Genomic DNA, 27,499 nt, shown 5'->3' on the forward strand with positions numbered 1-27,499 from the left:
ATATATATATATATTAAATACAGTACCTATGTAAAATCTTAATTATGAGGTGATACTATACAGCGTTATTGTTTTTACTCGACTGATAACCCCTAACTAAAAGAACTTTTTTTTTAAAAAAATTATAATTTTCATTGCTGTTAGCATTTTAAAATGACTTTGCACCAGCATTGACTGTTTTGTATAGTTAAAAAATTTAATTGAACTTCAAAATGTCATTTTCCTGGCATGTCCCAAACAATGTTTCCATTAATAACTAGCTTCAAAACTTCCCATAAGTTTTTTCAATATCTAATTTTTTTATCTCAACCGGTGTAAGCATTTCTAGAATATACGCAGAGGGTATTATTTACAAAAACTTCGTTTAAAATTATTTTTCTGTCAATAATTTGCTTGTCCCAAGAAAATCTGTCTTTTTCCTGGCTACTTTTATTTAGTGGCTTATAACCAAAATAGATAGAGCCAGCAATCAATATCTTACGTTAATAGATTGATTAGATACCCTCCCATATGAACATGTCTTGTTGAATGAATAAAGAACCAATTTTCTGGTTCAAAATCTATTTCAAAAAATTTTTCAAGATGAGTAGGCTTTTGTGTTGTCATTTTCCTGTCTTCTTGAAATCATTAATAACATAAACTGCATAGATTTATCTGAGTTATTTTAAGAAATCCTGTTATTTTCTGCAGAATGTAAACGTCCTAGGCCAAAATATTATATTAAAGTAAAGTTATATGCTATAAAATGGTGATTTTGTCATTATCCTGGCTGACATTTTCCTGGCTTATGAATTCCAGGACATTGAAGTGTTACCAGAAATTTTTTTTATCTGCTAATACTGTAAGGAGGAAAAGCAAATATTAAACTAATACTAAGTTTATGTATGATTGTAATATGGTTGGATGTAATCAAAGCTATTTATTTATTTAATGATTGATTATTATATAAAATTTTTTATTCTGTACATTTTAGCCACAAAAAAAATGGATTCTTTCTGCAGTGGATAAAAAGAATTAATTTAAGCAATTTATGGTCCATCTAACATAAAGGCTTAAGTTGAGTTACTTTCTATTAACTTAAAATGACTGTTTTTTAAACTTCTAAGCTAATATGTTATTTTCCTGGCATTCAAGATTTGGTGGATTTCTACTTTATTTTTTTTCTCGAGCAAATGTCAATAAACTACACTGCTGTCTGTAAAATATTAATAAATGTAACTAAAGAAGTATACAAAACATTTTTTAGATTATTTTTAAATCTTTAAATTTGAAGAAATTTTATGGTCCGAATTGTCATGTTTAAAAGGAATCCCCCATTTATATATATATATATATATAAGCATTCTAAAAAGTAAATTTTCAAAGTAGTGATTCTTCTTCTCAGGCGCTACAGTCGGTAATGCTTGCCCTGTCAAGATCTATTCGATGCTATATTTCTCCATCTATTAACTCCCAAGTCGTTTAACCACTTCTCTATTCTATCTAACCATATTGAGTTTTTACTTCCCTAGATTTCCGATTAGTTTTTTTCAGGGTTGGAATTGTTAACCTCACGCCCAACCTCCAACCTGGAGATCCAGGGAGTTCTTTTTCATCTGGTGTCTCCTCTTTGATGTGTCCGGCTTGGGTATCGGTATCAGGAGTCGCACACAAATCCGAACACCACAATAAAGTGAAAGTACTGATTAGGGGACCTATTATATATGACTCTTCCGTTTAAGGAATATTGTTTACGAATTTTTGAAATAATTCTTTTTATCTCAGTTTTAGTTTGCTATAAAACCTATTGCAACTATCCATAATCAAATTGTGACTTTTTTCTTAACACTCTTGTGTGCATAATCTTATCTTATTTCATGTCTTATATATTATTACACATTTACACATTCCTTTTAATATTTAATATTGTTACAAGCCTAAAGTTAGTAAAAAATTCATCAGTCCATAATCATAGTTTTCTAGGTAAGGTAATTGCCCACTTATTTATGGATATAGCGATTTTATTTGGCTAATATTATTCATCGCTTAAAATTTGAAACACAAATATAGTTTCTTATATTTTTGTTAGAGAGCGTTGAGAAAAATTTATTCTCGACATTTTGAAAAAAAAAACATCATTGTTTTATCATGAAATTTTACATTCTATTTTATACTATCAATTCGAATAGTAATAATTCTGTTTAATTTTCTTTTTCGAGCAGAAAAAAATTGAATGATATAAACAAAAGTTTTAGTGATAAATACAAGACCGATAAAGTACTTGCTTATACAAAAGATCAGGCAGATATAAAGTTCCTATGGCCAATAATTACTCACATTGCTTCAATGTTCAGTTCACCATTGATTTACCATGGAAGTTCGATTACATTCATTATGTCCCGAAAGCTCCCTTTTTCGTCAAATTTGAAAGATTGATCTTCATTTCCTGTACGTTTTTAACTACAATAGCTTTTACTAATCGTTATAGAATTAAAATCGAGTCGAGTTATGTTTTAACTGACCAGAATGATAACCGATTGTTACGTTTAATAACGAAAGCTGACGGCGTGCTACATTCATTGATAAAAGCTGAAAAGTTTTAAAAAAATTTTTGATCAAAAATTACCACACTTGTTAAAAAAGAAATATAAGGAAGAACTGATTTTTCCGCACGCATCAATGGATCAAACGTTATTCAGGGTACTTCTTTTTTTGTTTACTATACAAATACTTAGAATAGCAGCCACCGAGGTAGCAGAGAACAATCAAATTTACGTCAGAAATATCTATATTTCACCTTAACACTTTACTATGCATTCGTAAAATTTAAGTAAAACTAAAACGTCGAATTGTAGCAAAAAATGGTTATCCAAAAAATTTAAAGTTTACGTAACATTTTAAGTAAATAAATTCGTTTCTTTTACGAATATTTTACCATCCACTCTTTATTAGGTAAGAAAGAGTACGTTTTTTTTATTTACGTCAACAATACGTCAAAATTTTTGTAAGTTTATAGGTCGAATTATAGCAAAAAATGGTCATCCAAAAAACGCTTCAATTCCTCAAAAGATTTCAATTCCTTAAAATTTAAATATTCCAATCGTTTCTCGTTATTAAAATTGCATTAAAGGATATGTTGTCTTACAGATGTTGTGAGATATGCCTTGACTACGTAATTTTGGAAATGAAAAACATTTTGGTGTCATATAAAACGAATTGCTATATTGTTTATTACATGTTCCTTCTTTATATGTTAATATATTTATTCAGTTAACTTAATAAAAAAGTTTTTAAGTTTAAACAAATTTAAAGACGGTGGTTTCTTAAAACCTTTAAGACTCTTTTAACGGCTATTTTTACTACTTGTATAAAGCTATGATTGTTTTTATAACTTTATTTTTACAATTACATTTTTAAAAGAATGTGTTGCAGATATGCAATTTAAAGTTTTAGAAACAGAGAATATTTAGCTTATTTAGGAAACATAGTATAATGTTTCGGGAATATTCAGAAACGTTTTGGTAATATTTAATATATCTTAACTAAATTTTTTTTAAATTTTTTGCGCAGTATGCAATGGGAGAAATTAAAGCAGGAATAATATTTGAAATGAATTTTTTTAAGTCATTTTGGTACCAAAGATATTTTTATGAATCAAATATTTCCTTCAAGAGAATTAATATTTTTTGATATTGAGAAACAAGCTAACCAAATGGTCCTTACCAACAAAGAAACATTATATGACAGCCGAAAGGTTAGTTTCATGCATTTGGAAACTTCGAAGAAAAATAATATAACTAATAATAAAAGTGATCCGTTTGAAGTTTTTAAATTTAAACACAACCCTAAAAATTAATCATAATTTAATTTATGATTTCAAATGTTAATAATTTATTTTATAATTTAGATTAATCATAATTTAATAACTGTGGAATAGTTCGTAACAACATGTCAAGTTTAAAAATTTAATTTTTTATTAATCAAATAGGTAATAAAACAACGTCTGCTTTTGTAGCACTGTTTCAACTTAAAACCAATATAATAAATATAGTTTTTTTTTAATTATAAATGATAAATAGTTGATAGAAAATGCGATTTATCAAGAAAAAGTTAAATTTCTTAACAATGTCGAAATAATTCCGACTTCAACCAGAAAAGAAGATTGAAAAAGAAGTCGAACGGCGAAAGTCTTCTACGTTAATGAATACAAAGTAAAATTTAAAAGAAATTCGTACAAATATGGACACAAGACCGACAAAGCAAGAAAAAACATCTTTTCTGCGTCAGGAATGGCTTTGTGGTGTTGCCTTGATTATGAAAGTGCAGTTTTTATCCACTGACATTTTCCCTTCATTTACATGTAGTTTTTTTACGCCTTTTTCTTAACTTTTTTATTTCTTTAAATGATGTGGGGAAAAACTTTTCTTCTTAATTGTTAAAAATTTATCACATTTCTTAAATGGCTCTTAACATTTTCTAAAATAAGACTTAATTATTCAGTGTTCCATTTTATTAATATCTAAAGAATCTGTAATGCTGTATTCAAGTAATCAATTAAAAATTAACTTGCCATAACTACAATTGTGGAAAAAATTATCTTCGTTGTTAAATGATTCAGTATGGTTGGCATTTTTATTAAATCACAGATCGCCAAATATATTATTTTTCTGAAATCAATTACAAGTTCTTGGCAAAACAGTATTGAATTTATTTGGTTTAGTTTCATATACATTTAAAGCGACAACACTCGCAAAAATATGTCTTTTAAGTAGGAAAAATATTTGTATACATACGAATGAGTATCATAATTTATGAACTATATTTAAAAAGGTTTATTTGACATTATGTTGAAATGTTGAAAGCATAATATTTTTCCTGTGTATGTTTCATTTCTTCCGAATTATATAAATTTGTTTCCTACTCTATCTCATGCTATTTACCCAAATGTCTAAGCTTTGTATTCCTCTAGAAGGGTAAAAAACCCAAATAAATTAGATTTTATTGCTGGCCGTTTATTAAAAAATAACAGTTGAGCTTTACTAAATTCGTTAGGCTCAAATTTTGAACTTTTTTGTTTTGTTTTTCTTCCTGAAGAAGCTGAAAGTTCTCAAACAGCAAAAATATTTTTCTCTGTTTTCCTAATCAGAACATTTTGATTTTTTTTTTATTTAAAAAATGTCCTGATATTCTATAACATTACGATAATTACTAAATTTCAATTAAATTCATCAAAAAAAGTAAAGTAACTCTTTATTCCAGCCTTGAATTGCTGAATTTAACGCGCTTAGAAGTTTAATGATTTTTGAGAGTCTGATATTACTAGAGAGCTACATGGCAAAGAATTTCTGGTAAAATTACCGTTCTGCATTGCAATGAAATTCTATTTAAAAAATACTTCTGGTTAACAAAACCAAATAATATGGTATTTAAACCATTTATTTGGCAATTTTTCCGCATGATATTGGTATATCAGGAATTCTGCTTTCCTGAATTATAGTTCTTATTGCCTCACACTTATTAAAAAATACAAAAATGAGAATTAAATTTAGCTGACTAAATGAATTTTTTTGCCATGCTCTAAGATATCACTATAAAAGTACCATATTTTAGCACATATTATAAAACCATATTTTATTTTTATTTCTAACAAAATCATTATCAAAGAGTTTCTGTAAAAAGTTCCAAGCTTTTCGGTGTCCTCGTACATGGTAATTTTTACCATATTTTTGCAGTACTTGTAATTTTTAGTATAATTATAGTATTGTTAGTATAATTTTTTAGAGTTTTATTAGCAAGTTTAAAAGAAAACAATCTGAAGAATTTAGAATTTTTTTTAAATTTCAAATTTAAACATTTGATGTAACATAAATATGATAAATATTCTCACTGTTTTAAATAAGCATCATAATACTATTATTATTTTGAAAAAAGGAGTTTAAATTAAAAGTTGAATTCAGCTATATAGATCAAACCAATACTTATTGACTCACATTCTGAGATTTGAGCCACGATTACAAGTTCACAACGCTCTTCTCTTGACTTAGAGAGTCATAAAAATCAAGATCTTTAGTGAACATCGTCAAAATCCAAAGTCGGTCAAGGTCTTGAGTGAAATTCGCGCAGGTTTTTGTGGATGACTACATTAAAATAAATCAAAAAGTGCACATTCTATAGCTTCCAACCATATGTATCAGCTCACAAATCCGAAGAAACACTAGAGTGGTGCATGCTGATATCCTCATGATATTTCATGATATCATGAGGAAAATGGCTATCCTACACTGTCCAGTTACAATAGAATTAATTGCTCTACATTGTTGGAATCTTTGCACCAATTCAGTTTTGACAATGATAAAATTACTTCTCCACCCTAGTCATATCTAGATGCCTTGGAATCTTGTTTTATTCATTTGAGTGCTGATTCCCTTGTTAAAGACATTAGTTCCTCCTTACATTTCTATAATACGTTCAAATATATTTTACCCTGATTTACCACTCGGCCACTGGAATTTGTCTTATTCTTTTTTTCATGATTTTTATCTCTCGGCTTCACTAGTTCTTTAACTTTGTTTCTCGCCTTTATTTTCCATTTTTTGTGGGCAACTTTACGTTTTTATTTTAAATCATTTTTGTTTTTTTACATTAACGCTTTTCAACTCTTGAAAGTGGGTGGTTATTTTTGAAGCTCTTGACACATGTCCACTGTTTTCTTCATATTTGTATATTTTGAAGCGAATAAAGTTTTCAGTTTTGTAATACTCTTATTATTTGCTATAATTCTTTATTTTATTTATTTCTAATAAATTTATATTATAATAAGTTTGTAACAGTATTTCTGCCGCCCCATGTCTATTGGTATGCATCGTGTGTGTTATTAGTATGATTTTGCTATGGATTTTATTATTTTAATTAAAAAGGTATCTTAATTCATGTTAAAGGGTTACGCTAATATAAGTTATTTATAAGAGTTCTAGTAGAGATATTTTTTTATCCTTTTGAAATGTTTTCATTCAAGTACTGGTATTTATTTTCATAGTTTTATTCATTAAATTTTCTTTGAAAAAACATATCATAATATATTAAATATTATTAATATCTAAACAATATACATTGGGTTAAAAATGATAAAACATTTTCTTAACGTGAAGCTAAATCTAGATCAAAGCTATTTTTTCTAGTAAAACATAGTAAGAATTAAGGAATATTTTTTTGGCGAAAGTGAGTCATTGCTCTCTAAAGCAAACGTCACTCCTATCAAAAAATATGGTCTTACGATGAATATTTTATCGTTGGAGCCAAAATATATAGAAATATATATTATGTTTTAATAATACATAAATGATACGTATTTTGCTAAAAATGGAATAAAATTTTTATAACTTGAAGCTAAATTTAGATCAAAGTTATTTATTTTAGTAAAATATAACAAGAATTGAAGAATATTTTCTGCCAAAAGTCAGTCTTTGCTCTCTAAAGCAAACGTCACTCCTTTACAAAAAGATGGTCTTTCGTTGAGCATTTTATCGTTGGAACCGAAATATACTATTCCGAACTCTGAGTCTATCTGCTAAATCCATTGTTCATGTAAACTGATTTTAGAAACACAGAAAATGCAAACAGAGACTTTTCCTCCGGAAGTCTCTGGAATTGAATGTGTTTGCAAGGTTCCTTCTTATCGTCTGCAATTTTTGTGTTTTTAATAAGTCGAAATCAGTTCCTATTCTGATAAAATATGGTTTCTTATATAGAATAAAGTGTTGGAAATGCAAAAAATATAGGTTTGAAATAAGTTTATTTTTACCTCGACTTTGAGTTCATGCGAAGAATAGAAATATATATTTTTTCAAAGGAATAGTAAACAAAATGATATACTCATTCAAGAATTTATAAGAAAAGGGTTACAATCGTTGAATAATTTAAAACACTCTTTAACTTTTAACATTATTATAGACTTTTGAAACTGACAATCGTTTATCAATTTGTTAAAAAAAGATTTTATTTATCTGTTTCAATTATTATTTATTAGGAAAATGATAAAAATTAAGTCACTGATATTAATTTTGGAAGCTTTTTGAAAAAAAATAAACATGAAATATAAAAATACTTTGAAACAAAAGTTTAATTATCGTTTATTTATGATTCACATTTCCCACTGTGGAAACTAGTTTTCAAAGGACAATTTTAAACCTCCAAAAAATTTTAAATAATTTAAGGCACTCAAAATTGCTACTAGAGTACTATTTGAGAAATATAACTGTTGGAAAAATAAAACTTTGTAGGGTGTGTCCTCCTAAAATAAAGACACTTTGATTTTTTGGTGATTTTGGACACAAAACGAAAAATAATGACATGCGAAACATATATAATAAGGCAGTCTATGAACAGTCTATGACAGTCTATAAAATGAACTTTATTATCGAATAAACATCCTAAATCAGATTTTGAATACAGTCATTGTCTAGCTGTAAAATCCATCTTGAGGTGCAATTTATCTATATATAAGTCGGCTTCTAGAATTTTTTAGTAATCGGTTTATTTGTCCTGGGGAAAAAGCTAAGTTATGTTTCTGATATCAGTCAATGCCTTCCCACACTAATTATGAGCTCCCATCGTTCGTCTTAATAAAGAAATATTCCTCTTATTTCTTAATGATATATAAATAGAATGCAAAGTTGTCTGGACATTCCAAATACTTTCTACTTTATTTTATTGTATTTTCTTTCATTGAATTCACTGATAAAATTGAAAAATTAATTATTAAACTTGAGGAAACTTTATTACTAACTGGCATCAATAATAATTAAGTAATACTGATGAATTAGTTAATAGTGAAAGTGAAACATTTTGTGAAAAATAATAATGATTCAAAAAGAGATTCTTCTGAAATAAATTTTGAAGTTACATTAGATTTCAGGAAAAAACAAATATTGCATTCGAGTTCAAAAATATTACTTGTGTAAAAGATAGACAAAACAAATTACTAAATGATGGTAATTGACTGACTAATATAGTAATGTCAGAAATTATGTTTCTATATTGTAATGTAACTGCGTAGTAGGGAACAATCTATGAAACGAAATACACTGACTATTTTATGAATTGGATACGTGTAGACTTCCAGTTCTTAAAAGTGAATTATTAACTCGAATTGCTTAATTAACTATAAAGCAATATTAAGCTTAAATTACCGTGTAAAGTATGTCGTCTTATACTGTACAAAATCACGGAAAAAATTACCTTCACTTAGGGTGCCACTACTTTTTACCGTAAAATTTTACAGTACAAAAAAAAAGATTCCTGTGCCGTAATATTTACTGTAAAATCACTGAATCACTGTAAATAAACAAGTTTTACTGAGAAACAGAATGGTATAAAATATTGCTGTAAAAGGAATTATGCAGATGCGGCACTCAAGTGCCAGTGTTTTTTACCGTAATTTGATCCGGAAATTTTAACAGTGTGGTTTTTAATGCCGTCGGTATTTGCTGTTTTTTTCAACTCCCTTATAAAGACGTGAAAAATAATTCTCAACTGGCAAGGCTGAAAATAATTCCCAACTATCTACCATGTTCAAAAACAAATGAGAAACATTTAAACTTTCTTAAATAATGTAGCGTTTTTTTTTTTTTTTTTTAAATCCAATTTTTTTACTTGGAAAACTATTGAGTAAGAAACGTTCATTATATAAAAGAAATATAAGTTTGTTTCTATAAACTGAATATTTATTTCGATTTTCAAAATATTCCATTATTTTTCAAATGAAGCTCACATTTTATACAGCAGGACACTTTTTTTCTTTTTTCCAACATAAAAAAATAAGTATAAAAAACTGTCCCTTTGAAATTCAAAAATAACTGACAGACAGTCAATCTCAGTCTTTTATCTTCCGACTCCATGGTTGTCTCTTAAACTGACAGTCTACACATTGGACAACACGATATACATTAGATAAAATTGATCTTTTTTGTCAACTTTATACACATGTTCTTGACAGAAGTCTGAAAGATATAAATAAAATCTCTAGGTTAGGTCTTTAAAACTTATTTTTAATTAAAATTTTATTTTTCAAATCACAATTGCCGTGTTCATTTCTTTTTCAATTTTCAGACGCGTTAAATGCATTAAAATTTTTTCTTACTACAATTTTTAAAATTATTTTCATTATTGTATTAGGTTAAAAAGGCACATTTTGAATCTTTCTTAAGTAGTTTACATCACAATAGTAATTGTTGGCTAATTTAAAAAATTTTGAAAATCAGTGTGTGAGATATATTTGAAATGCGCGAAACAACTTTAAGCGAAGAAAAAAAAAGAAACTAAATTTTGCATTCGAAACAAGCTACACAGAATTTTTTGGAGATTTATCAACCTACTTAGATGCTATGACGAGTAGTAATCAAATGCATTGAAGTGTGAAAATTATCGTAATATGTAATTAGTTAATTTTGTTCTTAGCTTTCAATTTAGTTTAAGAAATCGATGCGATCAAAATTTGAATTCCGATATGTATTCCAAAATTATTAATATATTCTGGAGTTGCAAATTTGTAGTCTTCTTTTTACTAGATAAATGCTTAAAATAAAGAGATTGTCTTATAACTTATGATGCATATTGTGATAGAAATGTATGTAATATATGTTGTGAATAAAAAAAAACGTAAAAAAATAAAAACCATTTAAATTTATTATAGATTATCATTACTACACAGGGAAAAACTTCCATCAAAATTGCAATACTTGTATTATAAAGATATTTATTGCAGGAGAAGAAAAAAAAAAAAACGTTGATCCTATTTGTTGAACCAAAAAGTTACAGTTTTTTAACCATTCTTTGAAAATATTTCTTTCGCTATAGTAACAATTGACCAGAAATTTTGGTTTCAGAATTTATAGTTCCTATTATCCGATATTTATTAAAAATACAAACCCAAAAATAAATGTAACCAAATAAATGGTATTTGTACCATCTTCTAAAATATCATCATAAAATTTATGAAATGTTCTTTTGAACTCTTTTTTTTTACTATTTATATATTAATTTCAGCCTTTTGATGAACACTTGCTATGGATATCTTTTACCAAATAGACTAGTAACAATTTATTTACATTTCTATGGCTTATTTAAAATGGTAGCTTATTTAATTGAATGATATTGCACGACAATTGATTATGTCTTTTTCTAATATATTTCTCAATTATATCAAGAGGAAACGAAGATAATAATAAGGACTCCAGATGATTCAGTGTTTTAAGGATGCTAAATCCTGATATATAATGTTTGTCTCATCCATCTTTTATGGAGTAGTGGGACTGCTTTATTTATTCACCAACATATATATATATATCCTGATATCAGTCAATGCNGGTGTTTTTTTAAATAAAAGAAAAACTACAAAACTAAATTCAATTTGACAAACAGATATCACAAGTTTGAGAGAGACCGCAAGATTATACATCGTGTTACAGCGGAATTTGGCCCCACTACATCCGTGCTTCAGAGCTGTTATCCAAACAGATATACCACACATCTAACAAAGAATTCATTTCAAGTAAAAAAAAAAGCATACACTTTTAGGATCCCTTTTGTCGAGGGCGTACATCCGCAATGTTCTCTGAAACGAAGAGGTAGCGGGTTCAATATCTTTCTGCTGTCTGCATTTTTGTGCCAAATGCTCTTCATTTTGACGAGTATTGAACCATTCATTGCATTAATCACATGAGCCTGTATATTTATCTAAAGCAAGTTTATGTAGTTAATGTTACACCTCCACCGTCATGATTTGATTCGAAACCCTGTTACATACCCCGTTACTTCCATTTTAAAAAGCATTTGATAAGACTTCTTGTCCATGGAGGTCCTTGTGAAGGCAGGTTTGTGAGTTGCTGCAATGTGCAATTTATTATAAATCTTTTTCAAGCTAAAGAACAGATGGCACAAGTTAGATAAGAATATATTCATCTGTTATACGCGGAGGTTGCTTGTTCGAATCCATCCATTTCCTTTATATATATGTCTGTGATGCCCTGCTGTGTCTTGTGCTATCTATACTTCGACTTAGAAAGGGCTTATAAGTCGAACTTTGTAAGGATCACACTATCCTTAAAGACGTATATGTAATAAATAAATGAATGCATATAATAAAATTGATACATCCGGGGTTGTAGTGGATTCGAATCTGCTACCTCCAAGAATTCATTTAGGAATGTTTGGACAGCTTGATGCGTTACATAAAGTTTGGCTTTGTCCAGGTATTTGTATATTTACAAATAAGCATTTTTTACAGTTTTAGAAGTTGTTTGATATTAGGTTATAGCTTACTTAGAAATGAAAACAGCTAAAAAAGTCAAAGTTACTTTGACTAAGTAAAATGAAGATTATCAAACATATCATTGTTCGTTATCTTAAATTATATAAGTACTCATAAAATTACCAACTCTTTTGGTAAAATTACAACATTTTCCTCTTTCACTATCAAACAGCATGATAATAAAACTATATCTTATAGTTAATTTTTACAATAGTCATTACCCAAGTGCTCGGAGTATTTTTTGGTGTTCCCATGGGACCAGAAAAATCTGTAAATTTTACCATATTCTAGTCATTTTGATTAGATTTTTTCTCAGTGTATATTTCTCTCTGATCGAAAACTAAGAGCCTTTTCATCAACGATAGTTATTACTTCAAAATTTATATTCCTAAGAGAGTTTTGATCTCAAACAACCGTGAACTCAAGCCGTTATTCTTAAGATTTATATATATATTTTTTTAAAAATATTTTTAAAACGGATACACCAGAGAAGTTATTTTTTTATGCCGTAGGAAGCAAAAGCCGAAAAATTTAGCTATAAATATGAAATTGCTACATAAATCTTTAAAAGAACTCATTGCTATTAATTCATTTATTGCTTAAAACTACGCAAGTTGCTTTAATTGCCATCTAAGTAAAATAATAATAAATTTTTTACTTCTATCATAAAGATGGGTATTGCCACAAATAGGTGAAAGAAATGCCGATATTAAATAAGAAGAATTTTAACTTGGCGATTACTTATTTTTTGAATCACACCTGAGAATTTTTGTCAGTCACCCCACATTCCGACTTTGCAGATATTTATTAAAGCATTTTTGGCATCGCTAGCTTCTAAAAATAAATGACAAGTGCATAATTTGAAAATCAACATGCGTGTATATCAAGTTGTCATCTCTAATTAATCCTCCACAGTTTGTCACTTTAATTACCCTTTTGCATTACGATACTGAAGCTTAAATTGTTAGCTTTAAAAGCCTTTAATGCTTAACAACAGCTTTGGGCAACAGATTATCTTTATCTAATTTTATCTCAATATTTAATCAGCAACATTTTAAAGCAAAAGTGTAAAACATACTACAAAATTGTCAGCAAATCGATACAATGAACCAGAAATTTAATACAGGAAACTGCTCAAACGACGATACATACGCGAGTAGATTAACTTTATGTACCAGTTTTGAGAAGGAAATAGCCCGATTTTCTTAATCTTACTACATAATACTCGAGAAAAGGTAATAAAATTCAAAATCTCAATAAAGACTAAATATGTGTCATATTTGTACCCATATGACGCTCAAATCGCCTATATTTGACACAAATAAGTAAGGTGTTGTGCACTTTTTTTTATCTTATTGATAATTTATTTTCTTCTAAATTTATTTGATGGTTAAGCACGTCTGATTTTGAAGGATGAGCTGAGGTGGTATTAAACATTTAAAAAAAAATCCAAAATGCCTAGGATATTTATAAAATATATTTAGAAAAGTATCTATAAACAGTACGTTCTTATTTTTCTAAACATATATTTTAAAAATTAAAGGGATAAAACTTATTTATTTAACTAATATATTTTGAACTAATGTAGATCAAAATTTTACAATAGGGATATAAGGAATTAGATACGTAGCTAGACATTTTCGAACAATAAACAAATTAGAATAGCAAAATTAAAAAATCGAATTTCAGAGATTAAAAACATTCGGTGGAGACATGGAAGCTTAATGTCCAAAAGGAGAAAATTTATTTAATTAGAAAAATACAAGCAAATTTAAACAAATGAAGTTTAAACTGATAAATTATTTATAAATCGAAACAGTGAGTAGAATTAATGAAATTGAGTCTACTGACTGTACATAAATAACGAGGAAACAGGAAAGTATAAAGTTTTTTTTTTCTAAAACATATGAATAGTATAACAAGTTTATTTTGATTTATTTGATAAACTTAAAAGGAATAATTGTAAATTCAGCCTAACAAAATATTTGCCACATCTAATTCCATTCAAAAAATTTATGATCTTACAAATAGCAACAATATTGTAATAATTTATTGTTATGCATAATACTCTAATGTTATGACTTCGCACTGCGAAAAAAAGTATGGTCGATTCTACCAGATTATGGTAAAATTTACCATACTTCTGTCTCTTTGGGAACACCTAATAACTCGGTAATTTTTAACGAAGCACTTTGATAATGACTTTGGAAATAAATTACAGTAAAATATAATTTTGCAATATGCGATAAAATTTGGTAAGTTTTATAAAATTTGTTAATTTTACTATGGTAACTCAGAGCATAACATAAAAACAATTTATTCAATTAAATTTAAATTTAAATTTATTATTTTATTTACTATTTTTTTACTAAATGTATAATAATAAGAACTATAGTTTTGAAAACCAGAATTTCTGGTAAATCATTACCATATGCGCTGAAAAGAACCCAAATGAATGGTTTAAATACCGCATATTTTGGTTGTAATAACCGGAATTAGGGTACTTTTTAGCAGAAATATCATAACCAAGCAGTACGTTAATTTTACCAGAATTTTTTTCTCCTCATGTGAGCTCACGACTGCTGCCTGCTTATGAATACTTATTATCATTATGTACTTTTATGTAAGTAATTAACATTCTATTAACTTATGTAAATCCAAATAACATTTTAAAACCTTACTATTTTCTACGTTAGTCATAATAATAGAGACAAATATGTAAATATCATTATTATTTAGATCTTATTCTCAATGGTATGAAGCGAAATACTTGGTCAATAATAATGCTTTTGAAATAGGTATTTAAATGCTTCTGTGCAGTTCAATATGATAAAATAGCCTCTAGATGCAAAATACTTTTGTCGATGTTCGTATATTTGTGTACTTTAAAGTGTAGCTTTTTTTAAAGTAATCACTCTTAAAAATGAGTGGGTCTAAATTAGCTTTTAAATGTATTAAAAGATCAATCTACCCACCTAAATGCTGAAAGCGATAATTCATGACTATAAACGTTTTTAATAAGAAAAATATGCTACTTTTATTAAAAGATTAAGAGGAGCTGTTAGTTTCAGTCCATAAGCTTCGCAAAATTTATATTTCTCTTGTGTAATGCATCTATTTATTTTAAATAAACGTTTGATTTACCTTAATAACTTTGATGATAAATGTTTATTTTCAAGCTTTTTTAATACTTTAATACGTTTAATAAGTAATTTATATTAATTTATGCTTGAACGAATTCTTACTTTTGAGCTAACTAAATTATAAATACAAGTTGAGAAAACCAAAGTTGGAATATCTAATGTAACTTAAATGTTTAAATTTAAACAATGCTTTATTTGAATTTTCTACAATGAACAAAAATTATCAGTAGCTTTACCAAAATTATAATTATGCCTTTTAGTTTAAAAAAAATCATGTAATATAATTAATTTATATAATACGTAGTGTAACAACTGAAAAATAGTTTAGACTAATATTCTTCTCAGTTATTTTAAATTAAAAAAAGAAAACCAACAATGATTATATCAATAAGGTTTCAACTTGCCTCAACAACAGTTTAATTTTTTTAATAGAACTTTTAAGTATTTCATTAAAAAGTATATTTACTTATTGATTACTTCAGTGCCTTATAATATTCTGTGGCCCAACTACAGTCGAAACCAGTTAGAAATGAAGAACTTAGCCATTTTTGTAATGGCATTTTATTACAATTATACTTTTTCTTTCATTTCATTAGAGCCACTTTTTTCCAATGATGTTGTGCTGAAATACTCTTGTATTGGGGGATTGATTTATAAAAAGAAATTCATTTAGCGTATTACTTAAAATTAATTTCATTCTCAAAACAACTTTTTCGTGGAAAAATTTATGGATTTTAAACATTTTACCCATCGAAAAGAATTGGCCATAAACATAAACTTATAAATAATGACTAATAATAACAATGCTTGTCAATGAAAGAATTTATAAATTTTGTGTCCATAACTAGGTGATATTAAAATTGGAGTGAGCTGATTTTAAAGTTAATAAGATTTGGTTATCTACATTGATTCTTCTATATGCCTTACACATGTTTTTATTATCAGCATCGGCAATGAATTAACATTTAGACCTCTGCGGATCTTAAACTGAAACATAGATAATCAGGTAACAAACCGGATAATTTTATATCATGGAGCATTTTTAGTACCAAAATTTTAATTAAAAACAATAATTCAAAATAGAAAAGCTCTAAAAAGCAACTAAAAACGAAATTGTCTTAATTAAACAATCTGAATAAAAATGCTAGAATTTAAATAAAAGCATAATGGAATCTAAAAATACTCATGTTAGCAAAAACAGCACTTCATCAAGGGACACACCTCTCTGACAATTTGCTGGAGCCTTTCTGCGGTCGGTAGTAAAACCAAAACCCGACAGTGCCCGAGGCACCATAATGGAAAATAGAATAAGACAATAATGCAATACCTTAAAAATTCAAAGATTGACTTTAAATCATTCAAAAATCTTTGAATTTTTTTAGGTATTGCATTATTGTCTTATTTTATTTTCCATTATAGGACCTCAGGCTCTGTCGGGTTTTGGTTTTAACTACATACCTAACCATATACCTAACTGCATATGAACTTTATGAGAAATGAGAGAGTTCTTCTGTGTTGGCCTCTTTTCTTGACCCCATGCAAGCCTTTACTGTTCCCTACATTTATAAAAACAAATATTTCTTTTTTAAAATTTCCAATGGTAAGGCATATTACCTTTATAAAAACAAGCCAATGCGAAACTATGAGCAAGTAATTACAAATATTGACCGAAGTCACTGAAGCCCCAGGCGTTCTCTAGCTCTCCAATACAAGGCGGTCTCGGAGTCAGCAGAGCCACGAAGTGTCCCGCATCGATGTAGATAAGCTCTATTCAGAGGTTCTCCCAGATCGCATAAGGAACAAAGAGGGGAGTCGAAAACACCAATTGCATGGAGATTTAACTCCGGCAATCTTGTGCCGTAACCCGCCGGAACAATGCCACTGCCTCACGTCTTGGGCAATCGGGAATATCAGCAAGATCTTCACTACTCCAGGTCTTGAATTTAATCCTATCTTGTATTTGTGTTTTGAATTTCGACTTCAAAGCTTGTTTCCAGAAGAGCTTTTTCGAGTGAAAAGACAACCCAGAGTCATTTGTTTGCTGTAGAAGTGCGAGAAGATCTTTTCGTGCGAGAAGATCTGCTTGATCGTTCCCATGAATGACGCATTGTCCAGGGATCCATTGTAATGAAAACAAAGATCTTCATATGTATTTTTTTCTTTTTTTTCTGTAGTTATTTGAAATGACCACTCTAATCATATGTGAGAAAATAGTTCCCCATTGACATAAAACAATTAATGTAGCTAAATAATGTAATATAGCTGAATAATGTAATGTAATGTAGCTAATGCAGCTCTAAAAATAATGTTAAAAATTAATAAAACTGGTTGGAAGTATGCATCCAATGGTCTCATAGACGGTTAGTATGCATCATTTTCGATTAGCTACTCTATATAACTTAGAAAAATTTTAACTTTTTTTCACACTATTTCATGTATTAGGTTGTTTTATGTTTTCATTGATACGTCATAAGCATTTTACTGCCATACATACATAATTGTCTTCATTAGTAAAAATCTTCTGGAGAACTCACCATAATGCTTATCAATACAATTATATTTTAAAAACACTGTTGATTGCCAGGCTAATTGGACTAGCCATTTTGCATTTTAGGCTCAGCTTAATAATCAGGAAAAATACTTAATTGTCAATATTCAGTTTTAAACCTCTTTGTCATGTGTAAATGGGTTAAAATGAATAAATAAATAATTTTATGAAATATTTATATTTCGTAAATTGTACAGTTTTTAAAATTTAGCAGTATTGACTGTAGTTTGAATTTTGGGAAGTTTGCTAATGTATATTTTGATACATATCTTTTTTTCATCAAATACATATTTTTAGAGCCAAAATAAAAATAACTATTTTTACGGGGTTATCTTATACTGATATGATGTTTAAAATATCATTTTTTAGTCTATAAATCTACTTAAGGGATGAAATATTTTTCATTTACTATATCATCTCTTAAAGCCCCCTTTCATCATTGCTTATCTCTTGATATTTTTTAATATAATGCTTCGAAATAAGTCAACATCTTAAAAATATTAAATATATATTATGATAGCTTGTATTATTATTGATGTATACATAATATTATTAAAGTTGTATAACTTTAATATGAATAATAATATAAATAATTTATTCTGAATGGAATATATGTACCGTTTAAGTTTCCAATGTTAGTGTTCTACTCAATCAAGAATAAAGCACATCTCATTTATTTAACGTACTTTTTAAACATTTTAAACTTGTACGCCTTATTTAAACATTTTAAAAGTTTTTTTCTTTTTAAGTAAAAAAAAACTGCTTGCTAATAACAGGTTCTTAGACCATGTATAACTTCAACCTAAATTTCCAGTATGCTTTAATTTTTGTAAAGTTTAGGCTTTAGATTTGAAATTTTAATTTTCTTCATTCGTCTGTGCCTATGTAGCTTATAGTATGCTAGTTCTCTTAATCTATTTTATAAGAGCTGTAATCATGAATTTGATTAAGTAAGTATTAATTCTGATGAATACACGCAATTCCTAAGATTGTAAGAAATGTGGTTAAAAATTACTTGTAATGAATCAAAAGCAAATAAAAATGTATCTTAATTTTTTATTAGGTGGAATGACATTATTTAAAATGACTTTAATGAATATTTTCTCATTTTTTTCTATCATTCCAAAGAATAAAACTCACATTGTTTAACTGTGAAAGCATTGAAAAGTTTTACCCAAACAAAAGATTTTTGCAACACCAAACTTTGGACAATATTCTTTTTCGTCATATCACTTCATTTTTCCCTCCTTAAACCAATTTCGAATGACATTTATGAAATAATTTAGACAATGAATTTTAACATCTAGTGCTGTTGGAAACATTTGTAATCTCACTTGAGATTTACCTACTACGATATAAGAACTAACTATGGAAGTAAAGTTTCAAGATTAGATAGAAGTAAAGATTCAAAATTCACGTATTTTAAATATGGGACAGTGAAATACACTGGGATAGAATTCATATCAACTTGAGTCACAACATTTTTTTTCTTTTCCCTAAACATTAAAGCTCCAATTACTATTCAATTCCATTGTAGTGGTCATTCAAAAATGCAGTTTCCCGTAAAGCTTGTTGGAAGTAGTACTGAATCGACAATGCGATCCACGGATGCTTCAGCTACTTTGGAACTAAGTAGAAACATTAGCACTGTATTAGAACTCCTTTTGCAAAATTATGATAATCGCCAAAGACCTGATCATGGAGGTGAGTGCATAAGTTTATTTTTATAAAATATAATGCAGCACTTGAGTATTTTTTTTCTGTATCATTGTAGCATTATTATTGAAAGTAGTATTCTTTAATCAAATGCTAGCTTTTCTGCCATGAGCTGTTTGTTCTCTAGTACATTTCTAGAAGATGATTAGAATTAGATAATGTGAATCATTCGTCAATGTAAAAATCAATCATATCCGTTGCTGTTGCTTATCTTCTTAATCTGACACACGTCAGAAAAGCTCCAGACGTTTGCTGACCTCAAGAAAATCCAAAACAAAAAGGGAATTTGAGGTAAGATTCACCTTAGGAAGTCCAAGGTAAACCAGAATAAATTCCGGCAAAGCTGGTAGAACACAGCATTTATTGCAAGTAGGAAAGATTTTTCTGCCTCCCTCGAAAGTAAGGCAAGTGCCTTACTTTTACCGTAAGATACAGTAATAGGGCCACATTGATTTGATATTTTAAGATGTCCGCTTACAAATATAAATAAAGCTGTCTGGGTTCTCCCTCATTTAATGTCCAGAAGGGTACGAGGGGATGTCCTATGATACCAGTGGTGTGTAGGTCACATAGTTCACAATAGATGAAGCTTGGATCTTTCAATGGAACTGAGTTCACGATGAGTCAGTGGCTGTTTCACTATCACTGCCAGTCTACCTCATTGCCGCGATTATCCACGTGTGATGGAACTATCGTATCTTGTCCAGGTAAAATATAATTAATATAAAATTCCCATAGTAAATGCAAAATACACTTAGTCCAGTAAATATAAAATCATATAGGAGTGTCGATAAAATTAAAACGATATTAATCTGTAAGCAGACAGTCATGTCCAGTTAGAAGTAGCTAACACAGTAGAAGAAAGAGCAACCGGACCAAGATGCAAATTAATGCTGATGACAGTCTATTGTTTAGTAGTCAAGTTAGCTTCCAGAATAATAAAAAAACATCAATAACAAAAGTCTTTCTAGCAATAAAAAGCTACTTTCTCTTTTAGTGGAAGAGAACACTCTTTTAATTTAAACTATTAAAAGTCACAAGTGTTTGAATATTTAAGCTGATTAATTTTTTAATTATAAATAACAATAAGAAAATAAAGCTTTCTGTAAGTAACAATTATTTAATTTTTAAATTTAGTCAGCATTTTGAAAAGAACTTCATTTCCTTTTCTGTTCCTTAAAATGGTTAATAAATTCTCATTAGTGTAAATTAAGCATCCTGTCATGTCTTCCGGACATGTTTGAATTAACTGTCGTTTAGAATTTATCTGAAAAGAAATTAAAATGAATTTTACTGCTATATGTTTCTTGTTTTTTCAGGTTCCCCTACTGTTGTTACCACAAACTTCTTAATACGTAGCATGGGACCAATTTCTGAATTAGATATGGTAAGGAATTTCATTTAGACAGGAGAAAAGATGAGTTTGAGTTAATTTAAATTGACGCAAAAGTATTTAGAAAGATTTTAGAAAGATATACATCTTTCGATTTTGATTTTTTAATATTCCATTTATTTTAGTTGAATGTAAGTTAATAGATATCCTTAGTAAAGTTCTTATATTTTTACAGTTATTGGGATGTAGAAAGTTATTCCGTGATCAAAAATTTACTAAAAACAAAATAATAATTATAATAGACGAAAACCAAAACAAAAATCTTCTCAGATCCGAGATGGCGAAAAAAGTTATCTTAATCTTTTAAGAAAAGAGAAAGAAACATTATCTCACAAGGAAAATATACTTGATGTCAATTACCAACTGCGTTTGTCGTTGTACTTCAACTCTTCATTCAACACACATACTTTTAATTCATTAATATTTTTCACTTTTCAAACTACTTTTAATATATCAAATATTCTTAAATGCACGTAAAATATTAAGTAGTCGTTTTGAAAATTCCTGAATATTGTTATATAATATATTATTTAAGTATGCTGTTTAAAAGATGATTCAACAATTTTTCATCCTATCATCTTTTAACTAATAAAACTTTTAAAAAATGTTTATTTTAAGTTTACAATTATAGAAAAAATATAGCGTTCACATATATTTCCCTCAGTAATTATTTTACCGACTCAATACGAATATTTCACCTATTAACTAGTCAGGATTTACGTGTAGCTTAATTGAATAAAGGATAAAACAATGTGTTTCTAAAGGCAAAATAAGGCACAAATTCTTTTCTGATAATAGATAAGAAAGGCCCAATAAATTTTGCCTATTGATTTATTGAACGTTATTAACGCTGTTTGAAACCATTGAGAAGAAAAAATAGTATCCATTGTGAAAACAAGTAATAAAATATTTTTGTATCCACGGTTTCAATCGGAAACTGGTAAATTCGTGACATTTTTGTATGAAGCCAATTTTACTTTTTTTTATACGAAACTAGACTTTCTTTTGAGTTTCAAATCTTATTTGCCTCGAGAGCAGAATAAGTAAACCACATTTTGATGCAATCTTTTCTCACTTTGTTTAAAATTTATTTTAGGAAAACAAGTATCTCAAAATATGTATTATTTTTACTAGTGTTAGGAACATAGTTATGTTCCTCTTCACACAAAAAAGCTTAATAATATTCAGATATTGAGTACTTCTAAAAGTTACGTAAGTTTTAAATATGCAATATGAACCTTTATTTATTCAAAAGTTGGCAAAGTTTGTAAATAAATTCTGTGATCCGAAAGCAGTTCTTTTTAAAATATTTGTATTATCTTTCGAGATTGGAAAAAAGTATGAAATTAAACTATTTACCGTATTCAAATTTTAAATGTTGAATATTAACGAGGGAAAAAATTCATTATTTCCACGGTTATATTCAGTTAAACTAAACTTTTGTTTTGTTTATGTTTATTTTAGAAGCAGGAATCGGAATCTCTTTCATACAACTGTATAGTTCTTTCACGAAAAATAATATTCGTATATTCTAAAATTTATCTTAGAGTAACTTTTATTAGAAGGTATCTTCTTGATATTTTTTTCCGAATAAATATTTTTTCTTCCTGTTTATGTTTAGCAGTAATTCTTTTGTAGGTTAGATTCTTGTGTGGCTCTTTTACTATAGAATTTCTAATATCGTCTCCTAAAGTTCAATAACTATTACTTTTTGTCTTGTTTAATTTTCATTTGCAACAGATATTATCAAGCATTTTGCCTTTCTCTAAATCTATTGTCCTTCATGTTAACATATTTACTAAGGGTATTGTTATAGATTTATTTTAAATTGTTGACTATTTTTTTTACATTTATGAAGCTCCTTTTAGATGAAACTTATTAAGTTCAGAAACAAATAATTCTACAAATTGTTGAAAAAATTTACTTCGCTCTTATTATGCTATTCCTCACATTTTCTCACCACCGTTTTGTTAACTTCAATGTTGTTGAGAACAATATTGCGTGAAACGTTACCTTCAAACTATGAAAAGTACTTTAAAGTAGAACCATTAAAATAGTAATATTCAAAGTAAAAGACATTTAAAACATATCTGGCTTAAGAGTAAAATCTAAACGGGATGGCGTATTGTTTGTTAGAATAAAAAGTAAAATTAAATTGCAAACACATTTACAATTAATGTTTTAAGAATATGCCTATTACTTTCTTAAAAGAAAACTTTTTTTCTTCTGAAATATAATAAATGCTTTCAAGCTGATTTTTATTAATTTATTTATGAGCAATAAAATTGTATCATTAATATAAAAAATAAAATAGAAAACTAAACCTTTTTCAATGAGTTGATTGATCTAAAAATATTTAAAAAACTTTTCTCGTTAAACTTCATAGGACTAGATGTTTAAGTAAGCTTCGAAATTTAATTGCACTAAATTTCTTACTGATCGTTTCGACCTACCAGAATGAGCGTTTCTGAATATAGTGTCAGAGTCGTGAGTTATTTATTTAGGCTGTAATGTTGTATTCAGGCATCTCAATCTACATATCTGAATGTTAATCTCTATGCTTTCTGTCTGAAATTGCTAAAATCGAATGATCAGCTCAACTTAGCTTTTCATAGCTCGTCAGTGGGAAAATGAGAAAGTAGACTAACAGTGCAAATTATAAAGAAAGATAATTTCAGTATTTAAATGTTTTTTTAATGAAAGACTAAATGACAATTGACATAAAATACTAACAACAGTTTTTCTATTTTATGGCCTCATAGTGGAAGAATTTAGCATAAAATCAACGTTTTTTTACTTTTTTTTTTAAAAAATAATTATTTCACGTTACCATCATGGTAGTGGTTCATTGGTGTTTCATAAAATAAATGTGATCTTTAGATAAACAAAAAAAAAAACAAATACAAAAAAATACAAAAAATGTAAATACAAAAAATACAGAAAATACAAAAAATTAAAAAAAATAATAAGTTTTAACCATAATTTGTATTGCAAGTTAAATTTTAGCAGTTTATTTTTTGTGCTTTATCATGCGAATAACCTATTTAATATATCTCGACTTCTTACTTTAAAAGAAATCATTAAATCTTGGCAATTAGATTAAAAGATAATACAATCAAAAAGAAATCTCATTGTTTTCAGAATGTTAAGAAATTCAATAGGGAATCCGGCTGTGTGACCTTTCACGGAAAAATTAGCCAAAAAAAAAATAAATAAATAAAATAACGGTATCTTTTTATATCTGTAACTCGTGGGGTGATGTCGGTGTTGATAACAATTTTAAATTTGAGAATAAATTATTACGCATAAGTTAAAGAAATGAATTACATTGGATGATGATTAAACCATTAAGGAGCTTAAAAATCGAACTTTTTTTTTTTGAAGGTAAAGTGAAATGAAAATAAATATGACTGGAATGCTATTGCAGCATCATAACTATTCTTTGTCATTCAAAACTTATTTTCATAAGTTCTTTATTAATTTAAAATTAATGAAAAATAAAAAATTTTTTTTATCAGAACATGCATTTACTCTGTAAAACTTTAAATAATTAAAACTTCCATTTAAAATTTTAGGAATATTCCATGGATTGTTACTTTCGACAAAAATGGACAGATCGTCGTTTAATGTTTGAAGGTCCTATACCAAGTCTTAGCTTAAATATTAAAATGTTGGAAGGCATTTGGAAACCAGATACTTATTTCCATAATGGTAAAGGCTCTTATTTGCACACAATAACTTTACCAAATAAGTTATTGCGAATATTTCAAAATGGACAAGTTTTATATTCAATGAGGTAAGCAACATTTTATCAAGAATTTTTGTCTTAATAAGCAGTCACACAGAATTATATTTTAACATCTTGATAAAATAATGTGAAGTGAAGCATACACGAAGCAACCCGTTGACGGCCAGGGTGTCATGGATGCTAGATATCCACCATTTTAAGACCAATGACATGATTGTAGCCAAGTGGGGTCAGCAGTGCGCGCAAGCCAACTTTACTTATTAGATAAGTTGGTAGAGTACCAATTGATGCGAGCCTGGGTAGGCTTCAAACAACCACTGACGATCGATCTTCAGTCGTCTCTCAATGAACTGACGTAAAGGCACGATTCACAACAGAACACTGAAGTCTAAGCATCATTGGCTGCAGTCAGTATGAGAGAGGGTGACCACTTGGATCAGGCTGTGAAAGGTCCGAGGATGTGCGCTATTGGTCCGCGTTAAACTGATCTACCGTAAAATGATAGATTTCGGGAACAGGTCGGTAGGCTACTGAAGTGGGATGACATCTTCTCTGCAGAGGGTCAAAATTGTGATGGAATGTCTTCGGATCATCCTCAGATATGTTTCACAGATCAATAGCCCATTGTGCAGCTCTAGTGCAACCTAAATGAACTACAATAACAACAACGATCTCTAGTTGTTCACAATTGAATTGAAGTGCCTTTAACTCTTTGAGGCATTATTTTTATTAAACACATTTTTCAGATTTTTTTGTTTATTTTGTATTAACATCAAAATAAGTAAAACATATTGAATTTCTCATTTTAATAATCTATGGTTATGAAATTCAGCATGAAACACCTTTGTCCTTTCCGGAAATTCTTCCTCACCTTCTGTAAATTCTTCTTTCCTTTGAAAAGCAAAATCTTTCTTACATGGCTTCAAATTTGCATGTATTTATAGTTATTTAGATGTAAGAGAAATACTTATGCATCATTGAAATTTCTTTAACTTACAAAATCAATTATTAATAAACGTTTGAATATGGATGCATTTTCTTTTTTTCTTAATTACTTTTAATTTTTGGATTTTATATTTTAGTACAAATATAGTTTCGATAATCCAACAGATTTTCTTAGTAACTATTTGACTCTTTTTTACAATTAAAAATACCAAAACATATTTTTGCTTATAATTAGAGCCTTAGAAAAAACAGATAAAAGACACACGGGTGTCTCACCTGGCTCAAAAAGTTAACCATTGTAGCACTAAAGTGAATAATTTATCACATCACAAAATCCTTACCTAATCTAACACAAAATCCTTATCTAATTTATGCAATAAATTAGTGCAATGAACTGAAAAAATTAAACCTTTGTGAAAACATTTTTCAAGATGCTCAAAGGTGAAATTACTGCTAAAGCAGAAGAAATTAGTACTATTTCCATGCATGTTTCAACCATTAAATTGAAATAAGAAATATACAGCTGAACCAAAGCCTCTTCGATTAAATTTTTTGTTTAGATTTCATTGTTATAATGTGATCAGTTTAAAAATGGTGAAATACATCAGATGAAATATCTTAGGACATTTTCAGGGATTATAAAACGAATGCAAAGAAGTGAACAAGTCTCTTTTTTATTATCAAACACGTTCACATTCTTAAACTTCTCTCTTTTTGTTAGCAAAAAAAAAGAAAAACATCAAAGCGATGGTCATTTTTCTTGGTAGATATTTAGTGTTAAGTTTCAAGGCTTTGGGAAAAAGCATCTGGTAAAAAATAACTAAAATTTTTTCCTAACATTTTTTGTATTGTTAGCTTTAATAAGGACAGTCTTTTAAATTTGTTCCGTCCCTAAAACTTCGTTTAAAATATCAAGAGTGAACTTAAAATATATAATATTTATTATCACTCAATCATTATCAATATTAAAATATGCAATTAGAAATTAAAATATTTCAATTATATATGTTACTTTGAATGACCGAAATTGATGGTTGTTGACCGGTGGATGTCTACAATCACATAGTTGCTTTGGTAAATGTAAGGAATATATGCTAGGTCTAGTTAAATGCCACTGCCCGGTATGCATTTGCCCGGTATGCCCAACATCAATGTTTTTCGAGGTGCAGTGCCACTACTCGGTATACATTTGCCCGGTATACCCTGCAGTGATACTCTTTTTTTTAAACTTAAGGGCCCGGTATACATTATTCTGGTACTCCGAACACTATCTTCAGCAGATATTAAAATATCGAAAAAATATAATAATATCAACAAATAAGAATGTATCAGAACTATAAATATTATACTAAGAAGTACAGTCCGCAAAAAAAAAAAGATATCACCCTGAATAACTTTCGTTCTAATGATCGGATTTTCACAAACTAAGTATCAATCTTAATGGTTTCTGGGGGTGACCTCAAATATGCTAATTAATTAGTGCTAACTATTAATTAAGTTACGAAATCAGACACAAAAACGTACTTTCTCTGAATAAACATATATTTTTTTTTACATATTTGGAATCTAGACACTTGAATTAGGGGGGGTAGACAAAATTTTAAAACAATTGGGTCGTAAATTGGGTTGCAATAAAGGTTTATATATTTGGCGATAGTCCAGAAAACCGCCAAAAAAAGTCGCCTGCGCAAATAAATATTTTAAGATAACCCATTGACTA

At 28.3% G+C, this 27,499-nt stretch overlaps 1 protein-coding gene across 2 annotated transcripts in view; it reads left to right on the plus strand.

Annotated features, from left to right (window-relative positions):
* The window catches only part of LOC107453210 (gamma-aminobutyric acid receptor subunit alpha-6-like), a 75,160-nt gene that overhangs the window by 33,623 nt on the left and 14,038 nt on the right, over nt 1-27,499 (plus strand). For both annotated transcript variants that reach the window (XM_071187547.1, XM_016069937.3), the window contains exons 2-4: nt 19,515-19,681; nt 21,013-21,080; nt 24,662-24,882. In XM_071187547.1, coding sequence (XP_071043648.1) covers nt 19,528-19,681; nt 21,013-21,080; nt 24,662-24,882 — 443 coding nt within the window. In that variant the 5' untranslated portion in view covers nt 19,515-19,527. The remainder of the gene's footprint in view (nt 1-19,514; nt 19,682-21,012; nt 21,081-24,661; nt 24,883-27,499) is intronic.

Source organism: Parasteatoda tepidariorum, chromosome X1 (genome assembly GCF_043381705.1).
Source record: "Parasteatoda tepidariorum isolate YZ-2023 chromosome X1, CAS_Ptep_4.0, whole genome shotgun sequence".
Lineage (NCBI taxonomy): Eukaryota > Metazoa > Arthropoda > Arachnida > Araneae > Theridiidae > Parasteatoda > Parasteatoda tepidariorum.